Source organism: Chaetodon auriga, chromosome 3 (assembly GCF_051107435.1).
Source record: "Chaetodon auriga isolate fChaAug3 chromosome 3, fChaAug3.hap1, whole genome shotgun sequence".
NCBI classification, from domain to species: Eukaryota; Metazoa; Chordata; class Actinopteri; order Chaetodontiformes; family Chaetodontidae; genus Chaetodon; species Chaetodon auriga.
In genome coordinates, this window is record NC_135076.1 from 27,081,655 (window position 1) to 27,096,041 (window position 14,387).

The 14,387-nt window shown below is 47.0% G+C and overlaps 1 protein-coding gene across 2 annotated transcripts; it reads right to left on the reverse strand.

Moving 5' to 3' along the window:
- Positions 1–7,184: 7,184 nt before the first annotated feature.
- cep63 (centrosomal protein 63) lies at positions 7,185–14,065 on the reverse strand. 2 transcript variants are annotated; one of them, XM_076721872.1, is made up of 14 exons: positions 13,684–14,065; positions 13,379–13,556; positions 13,048–13,143; positions 12,609–12,731; positions 12,383–12,496; positions 12,093–12,263; positions 11,799–11,944; positions 11,442–11,585; positions 11,243–11,342; positions 10,962–11,159; positions 10,087–10,173; positions 9,730–9,932; positions 9,315–9,651; positions 7,185–9,223 (listed from the first exon to the last, which is right to left on the reverse strand). In XM_076721872.1, the coding sequence occupies exons 1-14, from the start codon at positions 13,737–13,739 to the stop codon at positions 9,026–9,028; spliced, it is 2,151 nt and encodes a 716-aa protein (XP_076577987.1). In that variant the 5' UTR covers positions 13,740–14,065; the 3' UTR covers positions 7,185–9,025. The 2 variants fall into 2 exon arrangements, with proteins under 2 accessions (XP_076577987.1, XP_076577980.1); XM_076721865.1 differs by having other exon boundaries at positions 9,315–9,654; positions 13,684–13,817.
- Positions 14,066–14,387: the final 322 nt, after the last annotated feature.

A 14,387-nucleotide genomic window follows, 5' to 3' on the forward strand; every position in this document is an offset into this window, starting at 1 on the left:
ACTTAAACACACAAAAGCACCAGAGTTGACTCAAGCATGAAAGGAAGGCGAGCCGTTAAGAGTCCGTGATGTTTTAGTCTGACTGAGAGGGAGTGGAAATTGGCTTTGGAGATTCCAGATAAGCCTGGCGTTGCAAATATTCCACACGAAGCTGCTGCACATTACAAGAAACCTCTATTATATGTGAGGTTTTAAATGAGGGAAAGTGAAGCATTTAGTAAGAGGATCAGCGTGTGCTACAGGGCACAGAGCGACGATTTCACCTCTCTGCATACTCCAGTGGGAGCTGGGAGGAGGTGGCTGTCCTCCGACTGGACAGATAAAGAAATGAGTGAGAATAATCCTGATAACGCCGTCGTTATCTACCCCCACCTCGTCAAGTGACAGCAGCTGCCTGGAGGTGAAAAGAAGCGTGAAAAGGCTCCATCTCCAGAAACAAGAGTGCACACATTTTACACCTCCCATGACAGCATCTGATTTCCAGGCAACACATTTAGTTCAGGTGAGAACAGACATGCTGAAGGTACATGACACAACTGGGCACGATGAGACAGATAAAGACCGAAGGAGGCTCTTTTGGTTTTGACGTATTTCTTGCAAAAACTTTCTGAGTCATCAGTGACGGCTTGAAACGATCAATCACTTTCTTTTCATCCCAGAGCTCTTTGCACCAAAGCTGCAGGAGGCAAAGACGTGAGGTGGAGAGTCGGATCAGAGGCAAACAGTCACTGATCAAACATTTTTGATAGAATCTTGACATTTCAGCAAATTTAAGAGGCCAGTCTACAGTAACTCAAGGACAAAAAGCAGATTTAGACCACCGGGTCCCAAACTTTGGCCCACAGATGGTCCCTCATCACATGCTGCCTGTAAGCAGTTCATCCAAAGACTGATGTTCTCCTCTCAGCTGTCTCATCTAAGTAGTTTATAGAGACCTGGAGAGATAAAACTCTGCAGCATTCCACAAACAAACAAGACTAAAGGAGCAGTTCACTCATTTCCATGAGTCAAAAACAGGCTTCGTGAGTAAATCATGTCGTACGTGAAACATGTGACCTGTTTGTCTCTCAAGCTTCCACAGAGATCAGAAATAGTGGCAGATTTGAGATTTTCAGTCGTGTTGCACTCTCTTCTCCTGCAATGATTGAGCGGCACTCCTGACTGGAGAATTAATGCCACCAACTGTTTACCTCAATGCATCCAACTTATAATGTTCACTTAGCTGATGGAAGCCTACTTCATTTACTGTTGCTGAATTTCTGGAACTACAGGCACAGCGGTGCTTTGAGCTAAATGCTAAAGTCATGCTCACCCTCTTAGCTTAGCATGTTAGCATGCCACCGTTCGCAAAACAGCTCTAGACAGTACAGCAGACTAAAGGTAATGTCATTAGTTTTGATGATAGCGCTACACGACAAGATAAGGGCTCATCCTGCGGGGAGCATGAACGTCTAAATCAAATTTAATGACAAACCATCCAACAGCCGTCCAGACATTTTTCTCCTAATTCTTTTAAATTGTGCTGCAACCTCTTTACCCCTAAGCTGGGAACCACTGAGACAGGCAGCATAAACCAAGTCCTAACTAGTCTGACCAGTAATCTCTGCAAGATCCAGTTAAAAGACAACTGGGAGCACAAACTAAGTCTATAATCTCCTGTTTGCAGGAGGATGATTCCTGATTTTGTTGCAGGTAAGTTCAGTCGTGACATTTCTCCTCATGGAAAGATGCCGAGGTTTTAGACGCAGAAACGAGGAAGGGCGTCACTTCCTCAGGCATTTCTCTTGAAAAGACATACAAATCAAAACATGTTCAGCTGTTTATGTCACTTCGCCCGAAAGAATGTAAACCAGCTCTTCCCCTCACCGATTCATCAGCGTATCCCAGGATGCTTGTGTGGCGTAGATTATAATCAGTTCTACATTGTTTTTGTTTTTTTTCTCTTGGAGTTTCTTTTTCAGGCACAGCCACATCGAGCGTATCACAGCTTTCTCAGACTGAATGGCTCCCAGAGTTTGATCTCAGACAGTCTTTCATTCAGGATATGCTGGTTTCAGTGCAGTTTTACTTCAGTTTGTACTGCACAGCTGCACCAACGTGCAAATGAGACGATGTAATGCTGAAAATACTTTAGCAGTACAGTCAAGAGTGTCTGTTTCACGCTGTTCTCTATATTTAACATTACCTCATCGCTCACGGCTCCATCCTGAAGCAGAATATGCGACACACTCGATCAAACCTGTGCATGTCATTGCATAAGACAGACAGCGAGAATGAGGCGAGCCTGGCATGTTTGTGTTTGGAGGGGAAGTCTGAAAACTAATTAAACCAGACGCTCCAAACGGACGCCCTCATTAGCCGTGGACCAACAAGGAATGTTCTAAATAGTTTTTACATAACAGAAACCAACATCAAAGCACACACGCAGGACCTGCATCAAAGAATTCCTGTTCTGGCTGAGCTGAATATCAACACGATGATGCTCCATTTTCCAAGAATTTATATCATTTGGGGCATATTATGAGCATATTGTATGAGCTATATTGCATAGGAATGAGGAGGGATTTGAACTTATTGCACAGAGAGGTCGTCCAATCCATGATCACACTGCACTGTTTCAGATGCTGCTACGACTCAGGCCTTTGCACACTCGTACAAATATTGCTGAAAACAAATATCTTCCTCCACATTTTGGCCTCTCGTCCTCACGTAAACAGAGTTTTAGGCCACTAAAGTGGAGCCTTTTGGAAACAGCACATGCCTGTTGTCACCTGCAATCATTTTAACTCAAGCCAACCTTTCTAAACATAAAACATCAGCGGTGAGGATCCTCAAACGCAGAGCACAGCACGACATCAGTGAGGAGGAGGAGGGAGAGGAGGGAGAACCAGGGGGCGCTGCAGCCCAACAGGAACGAGAAATAGATGATGAAGATTTCAACATGACTTAAGACCAGGAGACCACTCTCACATCAACAGGGACCACCAGGAGCATAAGCATCTGGACCAACGTCTCTTCACTTCATGCTGTGCTCTAAGAACAGTGCTGCAGCACCAGGAACAGAAAGCCGAGTAGACTGATGGTTCGTCTGTCAATGACACACACACACACACACACACACACACACACACACTACATAGACTTACATTCATTTCCTGGAGACTACCTAACCATGACCACCACTTGCCTAACCTTAACCTTAACCCCACTCTTCATCCTAGAATTTAATGATTTACATGATGGGGACCTGCATTTTGTCTCACAATGCGAGGCTGCAGCCCCTCTGCACCCCCCAACCAGCATCTCTCTGCCAGCCGGCCACAGCCTCCTCGTGCAGGTTCAGAGGCCATCGGGGGTCTACAGCACAATAACAACAAACTACATCTTATTGTAACTGAACAATAAAACTTTTTCACTTGTTTCATTTGTTTTCATTTAATAACACGATGTTTTCTATTGCATAACTTTATTTTCCTCAGCATTCGGCCCCAGCTGTCACTCATCCTTACAGTTTAGCTCCAGCCTCCATCTGCAGCCTCCAGCCTCAGTTTCAAATGCAGCTGTCGCCACTCAGCTCGCTCAGCTGCGACCTGCAACATGTGGCGGCTGGCGGGTCCAGATCGGCCAGAGGCCCCTGCCAGTCATCTGCTGCTGTAACCTACGGCTGCAGGCTGCAGGCTGCATCGACCAGCAGCAGCCGCAGCATCCAGCTCACCAGCTCTGCCTCTTTTCCACTCCGACTGCCTGGATGTACTTTTATTTTCTCTGTTCAGCACTTTGGTCAGGATGTTACTGTAAATGTGCTCTGGAAGAAAAGTGACTTCATTCCAATATTCTGCCGTCTTAGATGAGTCGTAAGTGGCCCCGAAAAAATGTTTTGAGTTGTTTGTTTTGCTACTTAACACTCTGGTTCTCCACATTTCAGAGGCAAATCTTCCACAGCACTTCACTGATTACTTTGAATAGTTACTATCAAATGATATATACACAAATATACATATGATATACACACAGTATATAGAGTATATGTATGACACACTGTCAAAGATTAACAGTACATACAATAAATACTGTGAAGAAGTTAGTCAGGCATCAAAAGATCTTTGTTATTTAAACCTGCAGTTGCTGATTGTTTTGGCCACTTGATGGGAGAAGAGTTGGGGTGGAAATGAGTTGTGAACAAAACAGAGATACTGAGCAGAATTCCCATTCATTCGTAGTCGTGTTTCTGACCAGCAGCCAGAAGAATAGAAGTCCAACATCAACTCTATTTTAGCTCTGTTTAATCTCTCTTGAGGGGAACATCTGGCTAAAAACGGCTTCCTGCTGCAGCCGACAATACGATGAAAGTGACGATGAAAGAGACTGAACCAAAAGAGTGAAGCTTCAGGGCAGAGAGATAAACTCCGAGCTGAAACTCACTGCAGATTCAGGTTCACCTGTCGGTTCATCACTCCGAGCGACACCTTTCACATTTACATTATAAATACCTTCACTCGCAGTAACACATAGCAGGGAGCTCACTCACATGTACCAGTATCTTAATTTTGACTCAAACCATCGCAACATAAAAAAATCAGGACCCTCCAAACAGAGCAGAACATCATGTCAGTGAGGAGGAGGAGGGTGGAGAGAGGGAGGTGAAGCACGGAGGAGCACTCAGCCAACAAAGAGTGGATGATGAAAATCAACCCTCACATCCTCCTTCACATCTGTCACCAGAGACCAGCCATGAACGGAGACCGGGTGATGACACCATCACCATGACAAGTGAGCAAACTCCGTAAGCAGAGGAAGACCACGAGCTTTGGCTGAAAGCTCTGTAAAGCTTTCAGCTATATAAACACAGTATTCCTGCTTTAACTTAAGCCTCAGGATGCAAACAAACACAAAGTGTAAGTAGGACATGAGTGTGCACGCACGCGCTCATTGTGTCGTACAGGAACGAGTCTCTTCCTCTTGGCTTCTCCGGCACAGTTCGTTTGGCACAGAGCACCGAGCCGGCTGATAAGGACGCGGCCTTCTGTCTCTGCACCAAACGTCCGGATCCCGCTGCACGACGTGACGCCTGCGCCCACTCCCAGAGCCCACCCTGCCGGGGGTGCTCACACTCGTGGACAATGAGACGCTCCCGTCATGTAAGGGACACGTCTGGAGCTGGAAGTGGGACGTGGACGCACACGAAGCACGACAGGCATGTTCTCTGAGGCCGCGCCGTGGAATGTGCAACAAAGAATGCACGAGGGCCGCAACAATTATGGGAAAAGTCGACCAGCCTCGTAAAGGAAGTTTGGCAGTTCATAAAAAGACGTTCTTGTCACGTCTGCCAAGGTGCAGCAGCCTGTGAATGGAGCAGTTCATCAGTGAGCCACATGAATCACACTGAAGAGACGTGTACGATAACACACTTAGCACAAAACAACCCGCAGGCCGAACGTGTGAACCACTTCTCGATTCTGGTAAACCGTTTTAATCAATCAGAGATGTTCTTCCGTCTTCACGCTCATCAAGCTCGCTGCAGTCCCGGTTTAAGAAATCCCCGCCAATCTGCCTCGCCTCCAGCCGTTCTGCCGAAAACTGCGGCCTCTTCACCAACAGTCTGTCTTCATTCTTTATTCCCATGACAAGCTGTGATCTCACAGATAAGGGAAATTCCTCAAACAAATACCTCAGATATCTCCCTCCTGCTAGATGGGTTGATAGTGTGAACCAGTTCTCCCCTTAAGTCCTCACTAACTGCCAAGCCTGCTCACTTGCCTGTTGGTCTGGCTTCGCGGATCCTCTGAGGTGTCTGCTTTGTGACATTCGGTTCGGTGTTGGAGGGCAGAGGCATTCCTGCTCCATGACTGCAGCAGGGAAAGTATCTTTCAGGCAGCAAACACAGACACGAGCCCATGAATTACTGCTTGATTGAGTATCTGACCTGGCAGATTCATGGCTGCTGATCACAGCGTGATGACAGCGCCTCCACACAGCGCCCTCTGCTGCCTGTGTGCGGCAGAGCAGGAGAGGCAACGCTGCCAATGGAACGGCCTCACGGAGGAGAGAATTACAGAGAATATATTGTCTTTGTGCTGTTCTTCATTGAGTTGGAATCAGAGTTGTAAGTTCATGAAATGCCTCTGATCAAACTATCTGCTGAGGAAGTCCACAAGTTGACAAGTGAGGCTGAAAGCTTCAGAAAAGAGAGAACAAGTAAGTGGACTTTTATGTTATGTATGAAGTCAAACTGTTAATTTTCGAGCTGAAGAATTGTCGAGGCTTCTCAAGATTTGGTACTTTGTGGCTGCCCAAACACAGCAGGTTTTATGTTAACTCAACGTGACTTTCTGTTTATGTCGTCACTTTCGATAACTCCAATGTGCCCATTAAAGGCGCACCATCAATTTCACACATGAATCACAGTTTATCTGTCACACAGAGGACTATTCAGCCTGTGAAAACACGTCTTACACAGCTCTGGAAGACGCTTTCTGAAGACACAGGTGAGTTATGGGAAATGTAGGATTCAGTGTTTAAGAGTACTTTGGCCACTGCAGCCTCAATTTTGCCCGTTCCATTCATTAATATTACATGTCATGCGAGTTAGCGGGGTCATGGCAGGGCAATGCTTAATTGCTGGAATGCCCCTTTTAAAGAGTAATGTAATCACTGGAAGCAAAAAATGAAAATCCCCAGAAATGAAGGCGATAAATAACGGAGAGAATTCCTTCAGAGGGAAGCTGTCCTCCTCTTTGCATCATCCTCCTCACTGCACACTAACGTTTGTCCTGATGGGGCTCAGGGCCTGATGTGGGCAATTCAATTCATTAAACTAATCAATTCAGCATTTACTCAATCATGTTGTTGCCTAAAGCGAATTCTTCCTGTGAATCATTACGTAAACAAGGCAGCCCAAACTCTCCCTGGACTTGAATGCGCCTCATTCCTCGTCCCTGTTACTAGGCCCCTTCAAAGAATCTCCACATATAAAAACCTTTTCACCTCCCTCCAGAGAGAGCCAGAGGAATGCCTGCCTTGCCAAATTCCTCGGCGCTGTTTGTTGGGGCTTACAGTGCCGCTAACACAGGCTACCAAATACCACAGTGAGAAGTCAGCGGACTCGAGGGACTCCTGAGCACAACTTCTGTGTTGTTGGAACAGCAAGAACAAAACACACACACACACACACACACAGATTTCTTGAGATTTTTCCACTTTATTTCCATTCTATCAGCGTGTCCTTCATCAGGAAGCAGCAGCATATAACTATTCCCCTCTGGCCTTTCAGCGTTTCTGAGGTTGAGCGCCCCACATGGTTGATATTAACATTCCATCCGCTTTCTAATGATGAGGACAAAGCAGGCCGCAGGGGAAGGTTCATGACAGCATTGGCATGGTGCACGCATTCCTGCACTTGACTAGCCGGAGGGCCTCTGCAGGGTGGGTGTGTGGGTGGTGGTGGAGCTGGGTGGGGGCGAGCGGAGCTACAGTTTAAGCTGCCTTCCCTCCCTCCCTTCTGTCTGGGATGTCTGGACAGATGTACATATGTGGTGTTTCTCCATTATGACGGACATGCAGGGATGGACACCTCTTTGGCTCGCAGCGGCATTCTTTTCTCCGGACCTCAACGCAAAGCTCGCATTGACGAGGCATTTGAGGCAGCTTGGAATCTGCAGCGTCCTTTGAGGAAAAGTGCAAAGGATCTCCATGTAATGTCAGAACTCCAACAAGCACCTCAAGTCAGCGAACAAAAGTCAGTTTTGTGACTGCAGGGCAGAAAACACCACGAACAGGCCACAATTTCTGAGGTGATTTCGGCCTGTTAAAAACACAACTGAGACACGTTTCCATCAGGCTCTGACAATAAAACCTGTGCAGGACAAACAGGTGTGTAAGTGCTAATGTTGCCTTAAATGGTTTGTTTACAGAAAAATCCAAACTGCAGCAGTGAAACCACCTGAGAACGAAGAGCAGCAGTGTAAACACAGGTGAAGGTCCTGATGGAGGCCCGCTGGACGTGTTGCACTCCTCCAGATCTGACCTCGACTCGCTCCCTGACTAGCCGAGCAACTGCTAACAACTTGCAGAGTACGGCTAGAAGTTGGATCAGAGTTCATTTGGAGCTGGACAAAGACCACCTCCTCCTGTTTGGTCTGTTACAGAGTTCGACTGACAGCTACCACGGTCACATTTTAAATCCTGCTGTTCGATGGGTGTGAAAGCACCCTGAGACTCCACATCTGATGGTGTCACTTTGGGCTCCATGAAACTGTAAATATCATTTTTGACTGTGTTCTGATAATATTCATTCGAGGCAGCCATAAAGCTAACAATGTCAGTGCAAAGCAAAACTTTACAGAGCAACATTCAGATGATCAGTATAATCTCCAGCCTCTGACGACACCGCTTCAAACAGATCCTCAGTGGTGTAAAATGATAAAATGGTCCAGTTTGTTTGTGTTTCTGGATCAAATACAGACCACTGAGCCTCTTCTGGAGGAACAGAACGTGCAGAGTATGTCAGCTGCAGACTTTGCGGTGCGTTCAAATGCCGTGAGCTGAAGCAGAGCGTTTAATCAGTCCGCCTTTGTCAGGTCTGTGAGATAAGCTTGATGTGACGGGACAAAAATGTATCTCCACTGAAAACACAGCCTGCCGCCTTGCAGATAAAATGAATACACGATCAACAGAAAAGGAAAAAAAAAAATCACAACATTCTGAGCTAATCAGCTACAGACGACGAACACGACGGCACACGTGGAACCTCGTACAGACGGGTCCTCGCTGTGGGGACGGAGTGGGCTTCAAACACCGCGGCCTGACAGCACTGAGCGTGTTCAGAGCTCAGTGCGATGAAACGAGCGAAGCTGAACTTAAAAGTGCAAATTGTGAAAACATATGAAAAGATGTGTGAAGTGAGGCACACACCTCGCGCCCCACAAATGTCACTCTCCACCGCGTCTGATCCAATAAAGTACAAGAACGTCGATTTGGCACAAAAGCTCAAGGCACTTTTTCATTTTTGATCCATCTCACTCAACCACTAACCAGTCTGCACTGACGTCTGGCCAGACTCGAGCGCTGAGCCGCTTGGCAGGTACTTGGAAACCGTCTTGACGTTGTTCTCTTTCATAACCTGGATGTGGGTGTCCAGTCTCTGGAGCAGCTCCGAGGACCGCGAGTTCTCTTCCTCCAGGAAACGAGACACCATCCTGTCTGCAGGTGATACTGACACAGGCTCCTGAGGGAAAGACAACAAACACACCTGTAAGAAGGAGCCCAGCAGAGCGGGATCTTTATCACAGCTGTGGACTCATGAGCGACGAGCTCACCGCTGGAGAGGGTACGATTCTTCCTCTGGACACTAAACTCAGAGGGTCTTCAGAGCTGGAGCGCCGTCCCTCAGCAGCAGAGTCGTTCACGGTTCGGGTTGGCACCGAGTTTCTCCTGGTGAGTGTTGTGCTGCTGGAGGAGGAGGAGGAGGATGCTGATGAAGGAGACCTGCTGTCTTGGGCCTGGTTACAGCAGGGCTCTCTGGAGGAACGGGACAGGGTGTGCAGCTGTTTGAAGAGCCTCTGGATCTCCCCTTCAGAGCGAGCGCCGTTCTCCTGCAGCTTAGCTCTTGTTGCCTGCGCCTCCTCCTCGTGATTGTGAGGTCTGGTGTCTTCACTGCTGCAGACAGAGCAAGAAGATGCATAAGAGTTGTGATCTTTAGTGTGTTCCTGTGCGTCTGTGGATGCAGGGTACCTGTCCTGAGCAGGCTGTGGTTGGTCCGTCGTGGCGTGACTGAGCAGAACTCGTTCATATCTGTCTCCACAGATTCGGCTGGAGATCTCACAGCGGGCGTTCACCTCAGCAAGCTCCTGCCTCAGCCGCCGATTCTCTTGTTCCAGGCTGCTCAGAGATGACACGTAACTCTCCCTCAGGGATGCAAGCGAGGAATCGGCCTTCTGAGGAGAGCAAAGTGGTTCAGGGAGCAGAAAGCAGAGAGATGAGTCAGATTTAAAAACAAGCGCTGAGGCCAAATTAAGAAAAGAATCCTGTCTGCTGTGGTCTGCAAAGCTGCATAATGAGCACAGAACAACCACGTCAAAGCACACAAACCTTCGGCGACTGAGGCTCCAGACGCTGCAGCAGAACCTTCAGATGCTGGTTCTCGGTTTGAAGAGTCTCCAGCTGGGCCCGAGTCATCTGAGAAAATCAGAGGAGAAGAAAAATGTGACTTCTTTTACTGAAGCCCTGAGCAGAAGCACGACGCCGTTTTTCCTCAAGCCTTAACGAAAAGGAGTTAGCACCAAGACAATAATGAAGCTTTTCACAGGAACATGTGTAAACTGTAAACAAATCACTTTTACGTAACAGTGACAATGACAACGTTATTCGGCCGGACTGAGGAACATTTATGCAACTCCTCTAACACAAGTCTGAACTGAATGCTGTCACATTAACGAACAGGCAGCAGCAGCAGCAGAAGGTTAAACATGCAGAGACAGATTAAATGCATGTCTTGTTCTCTTTATTAAATGTTCTCTGGTAAATTTATCACTTAATTAATATTTGTTATGCACAAACAACATCTGTCTCATAAACCCTGAAAGTCAGTTAACCAGTTTTAATTAGACGAGGAGATTCTTCTCATGTCAGATCAGTCTATGAATGTGACTTTATTCCATGCTAACGTTAGCATGCTAACATGCTCACAATGACAATTCTAACTAAGTAACTGCTGGTGTTTTGCAGGTATATTGTTTAACATGTTCCCTGTCGAAGCCCTGCCTGGAGACATGGCGCTAATGCAGCTAAAAAAACAGCCTCCATTCCTTTTCAGCTCTCATTCACGGCTACTGCAGTACAATAAGTGAAATCAAGAAGTCAGAGAACGCTGAAAATGATTGGACAGTTTGAGAGGAGCACAGGCTCAGTTAAATATCTAACGTCTATGAACAACTTCTCTGGGTTCTTCCTGTTTCTGTGCTTACTTTGAGCTCAGCTGTCCTCTGTTCAGCTCGCTCCACCTCACCGCGGAGCTGCTGCTTGACGCCGGACGAGGAGCCGTTCAGCGCGGCGATGGCGAGGTCGCGTTGGTGCAGCTCGGCGGTCAGCTTCGACACCTCCCTCCTCATTCCCTCCACCTCGCCGCTGTGAGTCTGCTTGGCCCTCTGGAGCTCCTCTCTGAGCTGTAGAACCAATCCACAGAAGTGACGGTCAAAGTCAAAAACTGAAAAGCTCCTGCAACAAAAGCAGCGAGAGGTTTTCTGACCTTTTTCATTTCAGCAACAGAGGAATCAGATTCGGCTTTGCTGCCTCTCAGCTCCTCCATCTTTGATTGGTCAGCTCTGTGCCGGCTCAGCCTCTCCAGCCTGAGCAAATCATAAAAACATCACATCACAAATTTAAGACAAGACAAGCTCATAAGTCCAAAACAGTGACACTGCGAGCGTCGAAGAGGCAGCAGTCACCTCTCTTTCAGACACGCCAGTTCAGCCTTGAGATGAGCCTCACATGCTTGGGCACAGTGAAGCCTGGTCGTGGTCTTCTCCAGATCTTGTCTGAGGGTTTCCACACCAGCACAGCCCTGAGCAGCCAGACAGTCCTCCAGAGAGCTGAGCACAAACACACCGTCACTGTGCTTTATTGTCCTCTATGAAAACTGTTTTCATACAGAACACAAGCTCTGAACTCATGTACCGCAGCCACTCGTATATACCACATCCTACTTCCACGATGAGTGTAGAGCGCCCTCTTGTGTATTGTTGCTGTACTGCAGCCTGACATGATAGCTGAAAACAAATTTTTTACAGGTGGAATAAACCCACCGAATGACTTGATCTTTGGCGTGCAGCACTTGGTTGAGTCTGGCAGCTTCATTACGAAGTCTTTGGCGTTCCAGACTGGCTCTTCGCACAAATGTATCCTGGGAGTCCAGTGTGGCGTGGAGCTCCTGCCGTTCCTCTGCGAGGACCTGTGGAACAGCAGACCATCCTCAGCTGCTGAAATTACATTTTAAGCTCCTTCGATGCAGCACAAATCTGCTGCTTAACACCAGATCCTCCATCAATCAATCAAAGTTATTTGTATAGAAGCTTTCATAGAGGTTAGTGTGGTGCAACCTGCTGCTCTCTCTGGTACTGTCCCAGCCACATCTCGAGGGGTCGGAGGCGTTCCAGGTCAAGCTCCTGTGAGTGCAGGCTGCCCTGAGCCTCCTCCAGCTGTGCACTCAGACGCTGCACCTCCGAGCAGCACTCCCTGTGCTCCCTCTCCGTCTGCGACTCCCACTGGGCCTGGAGAACAAACCACAGAAAACCTGTGAGAAAAATAACTTGCCTTCACTTTGCCTCAGCATCAAACTGTCCGACTGCGATGCTGCCATGACATGATCGTGTTATCAGTCTGCTTTTACCTTCATGTGTGTGAGCTCATCAGTCAGGCTCTTATTTTGGGACTCCAGTGCTGTCAGTTGTTTTTGGTGCTGGATGCGCTGCTGCTCCCACTCTGCAGAGAGCTGCTGATACTCCTGCAGGGACAGACAAAGATGTTCATACTCAACATAACCAGCAGATGGGAGTAAAGGGAAACCAGTGAGTGAAGAGGTCATAATGTGAGGAACTGGACGACTGATGCTGTACCTCAATCTTCTCATTGAGTGGCGTCACCTCTGAACAGACTCTCTCTTTAACGTTTGCTCCTCCACTGGTCTGCTTGAGCTGTTTGCGCTGAAGCTTGTGATAACTTCTCTTTAGTTTATCTAACTGCAGGGGAAAAGGAGGGATTCTCAAACTCAAGTTTCAATCACAGGCCTTGAAAATTGTTCTGTCAAAGTCATTTAAGGACAAAATTGCTGAATTCTCGGGTATTAAGCTTCAGTTATCAATGTCATCTTATGTTCAGTAAGATGGGTAAAATCTAAGGTTGCTCAGTCTGCAATGCTAGAAAATGACTAGCTGTAAAGTTGCCTTTGCAGTGGTTTGTTTACTGACCCTGGGTTAGGTTAAAAACATGCATACTTCAATCTACTGATCAATAAACTGAAAGACTGATTATTTTTATTATGTGACTGACACCGACCTCTTCTTGGACTTTCTGCAGCTGTTGCTCGTACTTGGTGACCAACTCCTGTCGACCAGGCTGCGCTTCTTCCAGCTGCTTGCGGAGCAATGCGATCTACAATCAGGAATGTGGGTAAAACATCAGAATAACACCGTTTAGTGACAATTCCATGAAGAGGATGTGGTCAAACAGTCACAATAGTGTGACAGAACAAAAAATATACTCCAACATGAGATTAAAGGGGAGTGATCGCAAATGTATTTCCATCACTCTATTTGTTACCAAATAGATGAAATGCTCTGGTTATATTCTTGATAGATAAAACTTGAGGAAGGCTCTGCGGCTGCACCTCCAGGTCTCTCCGTTCAATGTGACTCCTGGAAGTCAGCAGCTCCTCTTCCCCACTTTTCAGTCTGATCTCCATGGCCTGTATCTCAGCCTCCCACTCCCTCCTCTGGTGACTGATCATGATGTCAATCTGCCTCATCAGCTCCTGAAGCTCCGGCTCACATGATGACAGGACAGAGCTGGAACACAAATATCAAAACATGCCACATAACCAAGAGGCTGCCATCTCTGCAAGACCTCACCATACTGGTTGCGTCTGATATGAAGTTAGTTAGCTCGGTAGTAACTAGCTTTAGCCACAGTTACCTTAAATCAGGATTCCGCAGAGATTCCAGAGAAGCCTCCATCCTGTTGAAAGCCATACTGCCGGTTGATCAAGTCCTGTAAATAACTTTGAACGTACTGGTTCTGCGGACACTTTTAACTTGCCTCAAGTTAGCTACATGCTAAGCTAACAAACCTAGCAACCGCTGTGGCAGCAGTGACGCTCCGAACTAACAATTTAGCAACGGTTCATCTGAGTGAGTTGAAATGAAATAACTGAGGTTATGTCAATTTAGTTTGGATTAAACCTGAGTGAACTAAACCGACATTAAAGTTTCCAACATGGCTAGCAGTCGTTAGTAGCCAACGTTAGCTAATTCAGCGCGTCCAGCTACTTCTGTTTACATCGTTAACTGAACTACACGACACAACTCACAACTGCATGAACTTGTATGGACTTCATGACGTAAGGCGGTAACTCCTCCTCCAACCTGTGACCTCAGCACGCTGTACGTCCTGAGTGACGGGTCAGGTGATGCTCTACCTCCAGGTACGCTCGATGTACGTCTAGGTAGAGTTTATGTTGGAATACAACAAAATTAAAATATAACTCGAAGCATATGGCGTTCAAAGGTACAAGATGCTGCAGTACAGCCTTTTTACATTTCGTACACTGTAATGAGACATGTTTCCACAATTTTAATTTCGATAGTCTGGGGTTGGGCACGGGAATGGTAATAATTAGG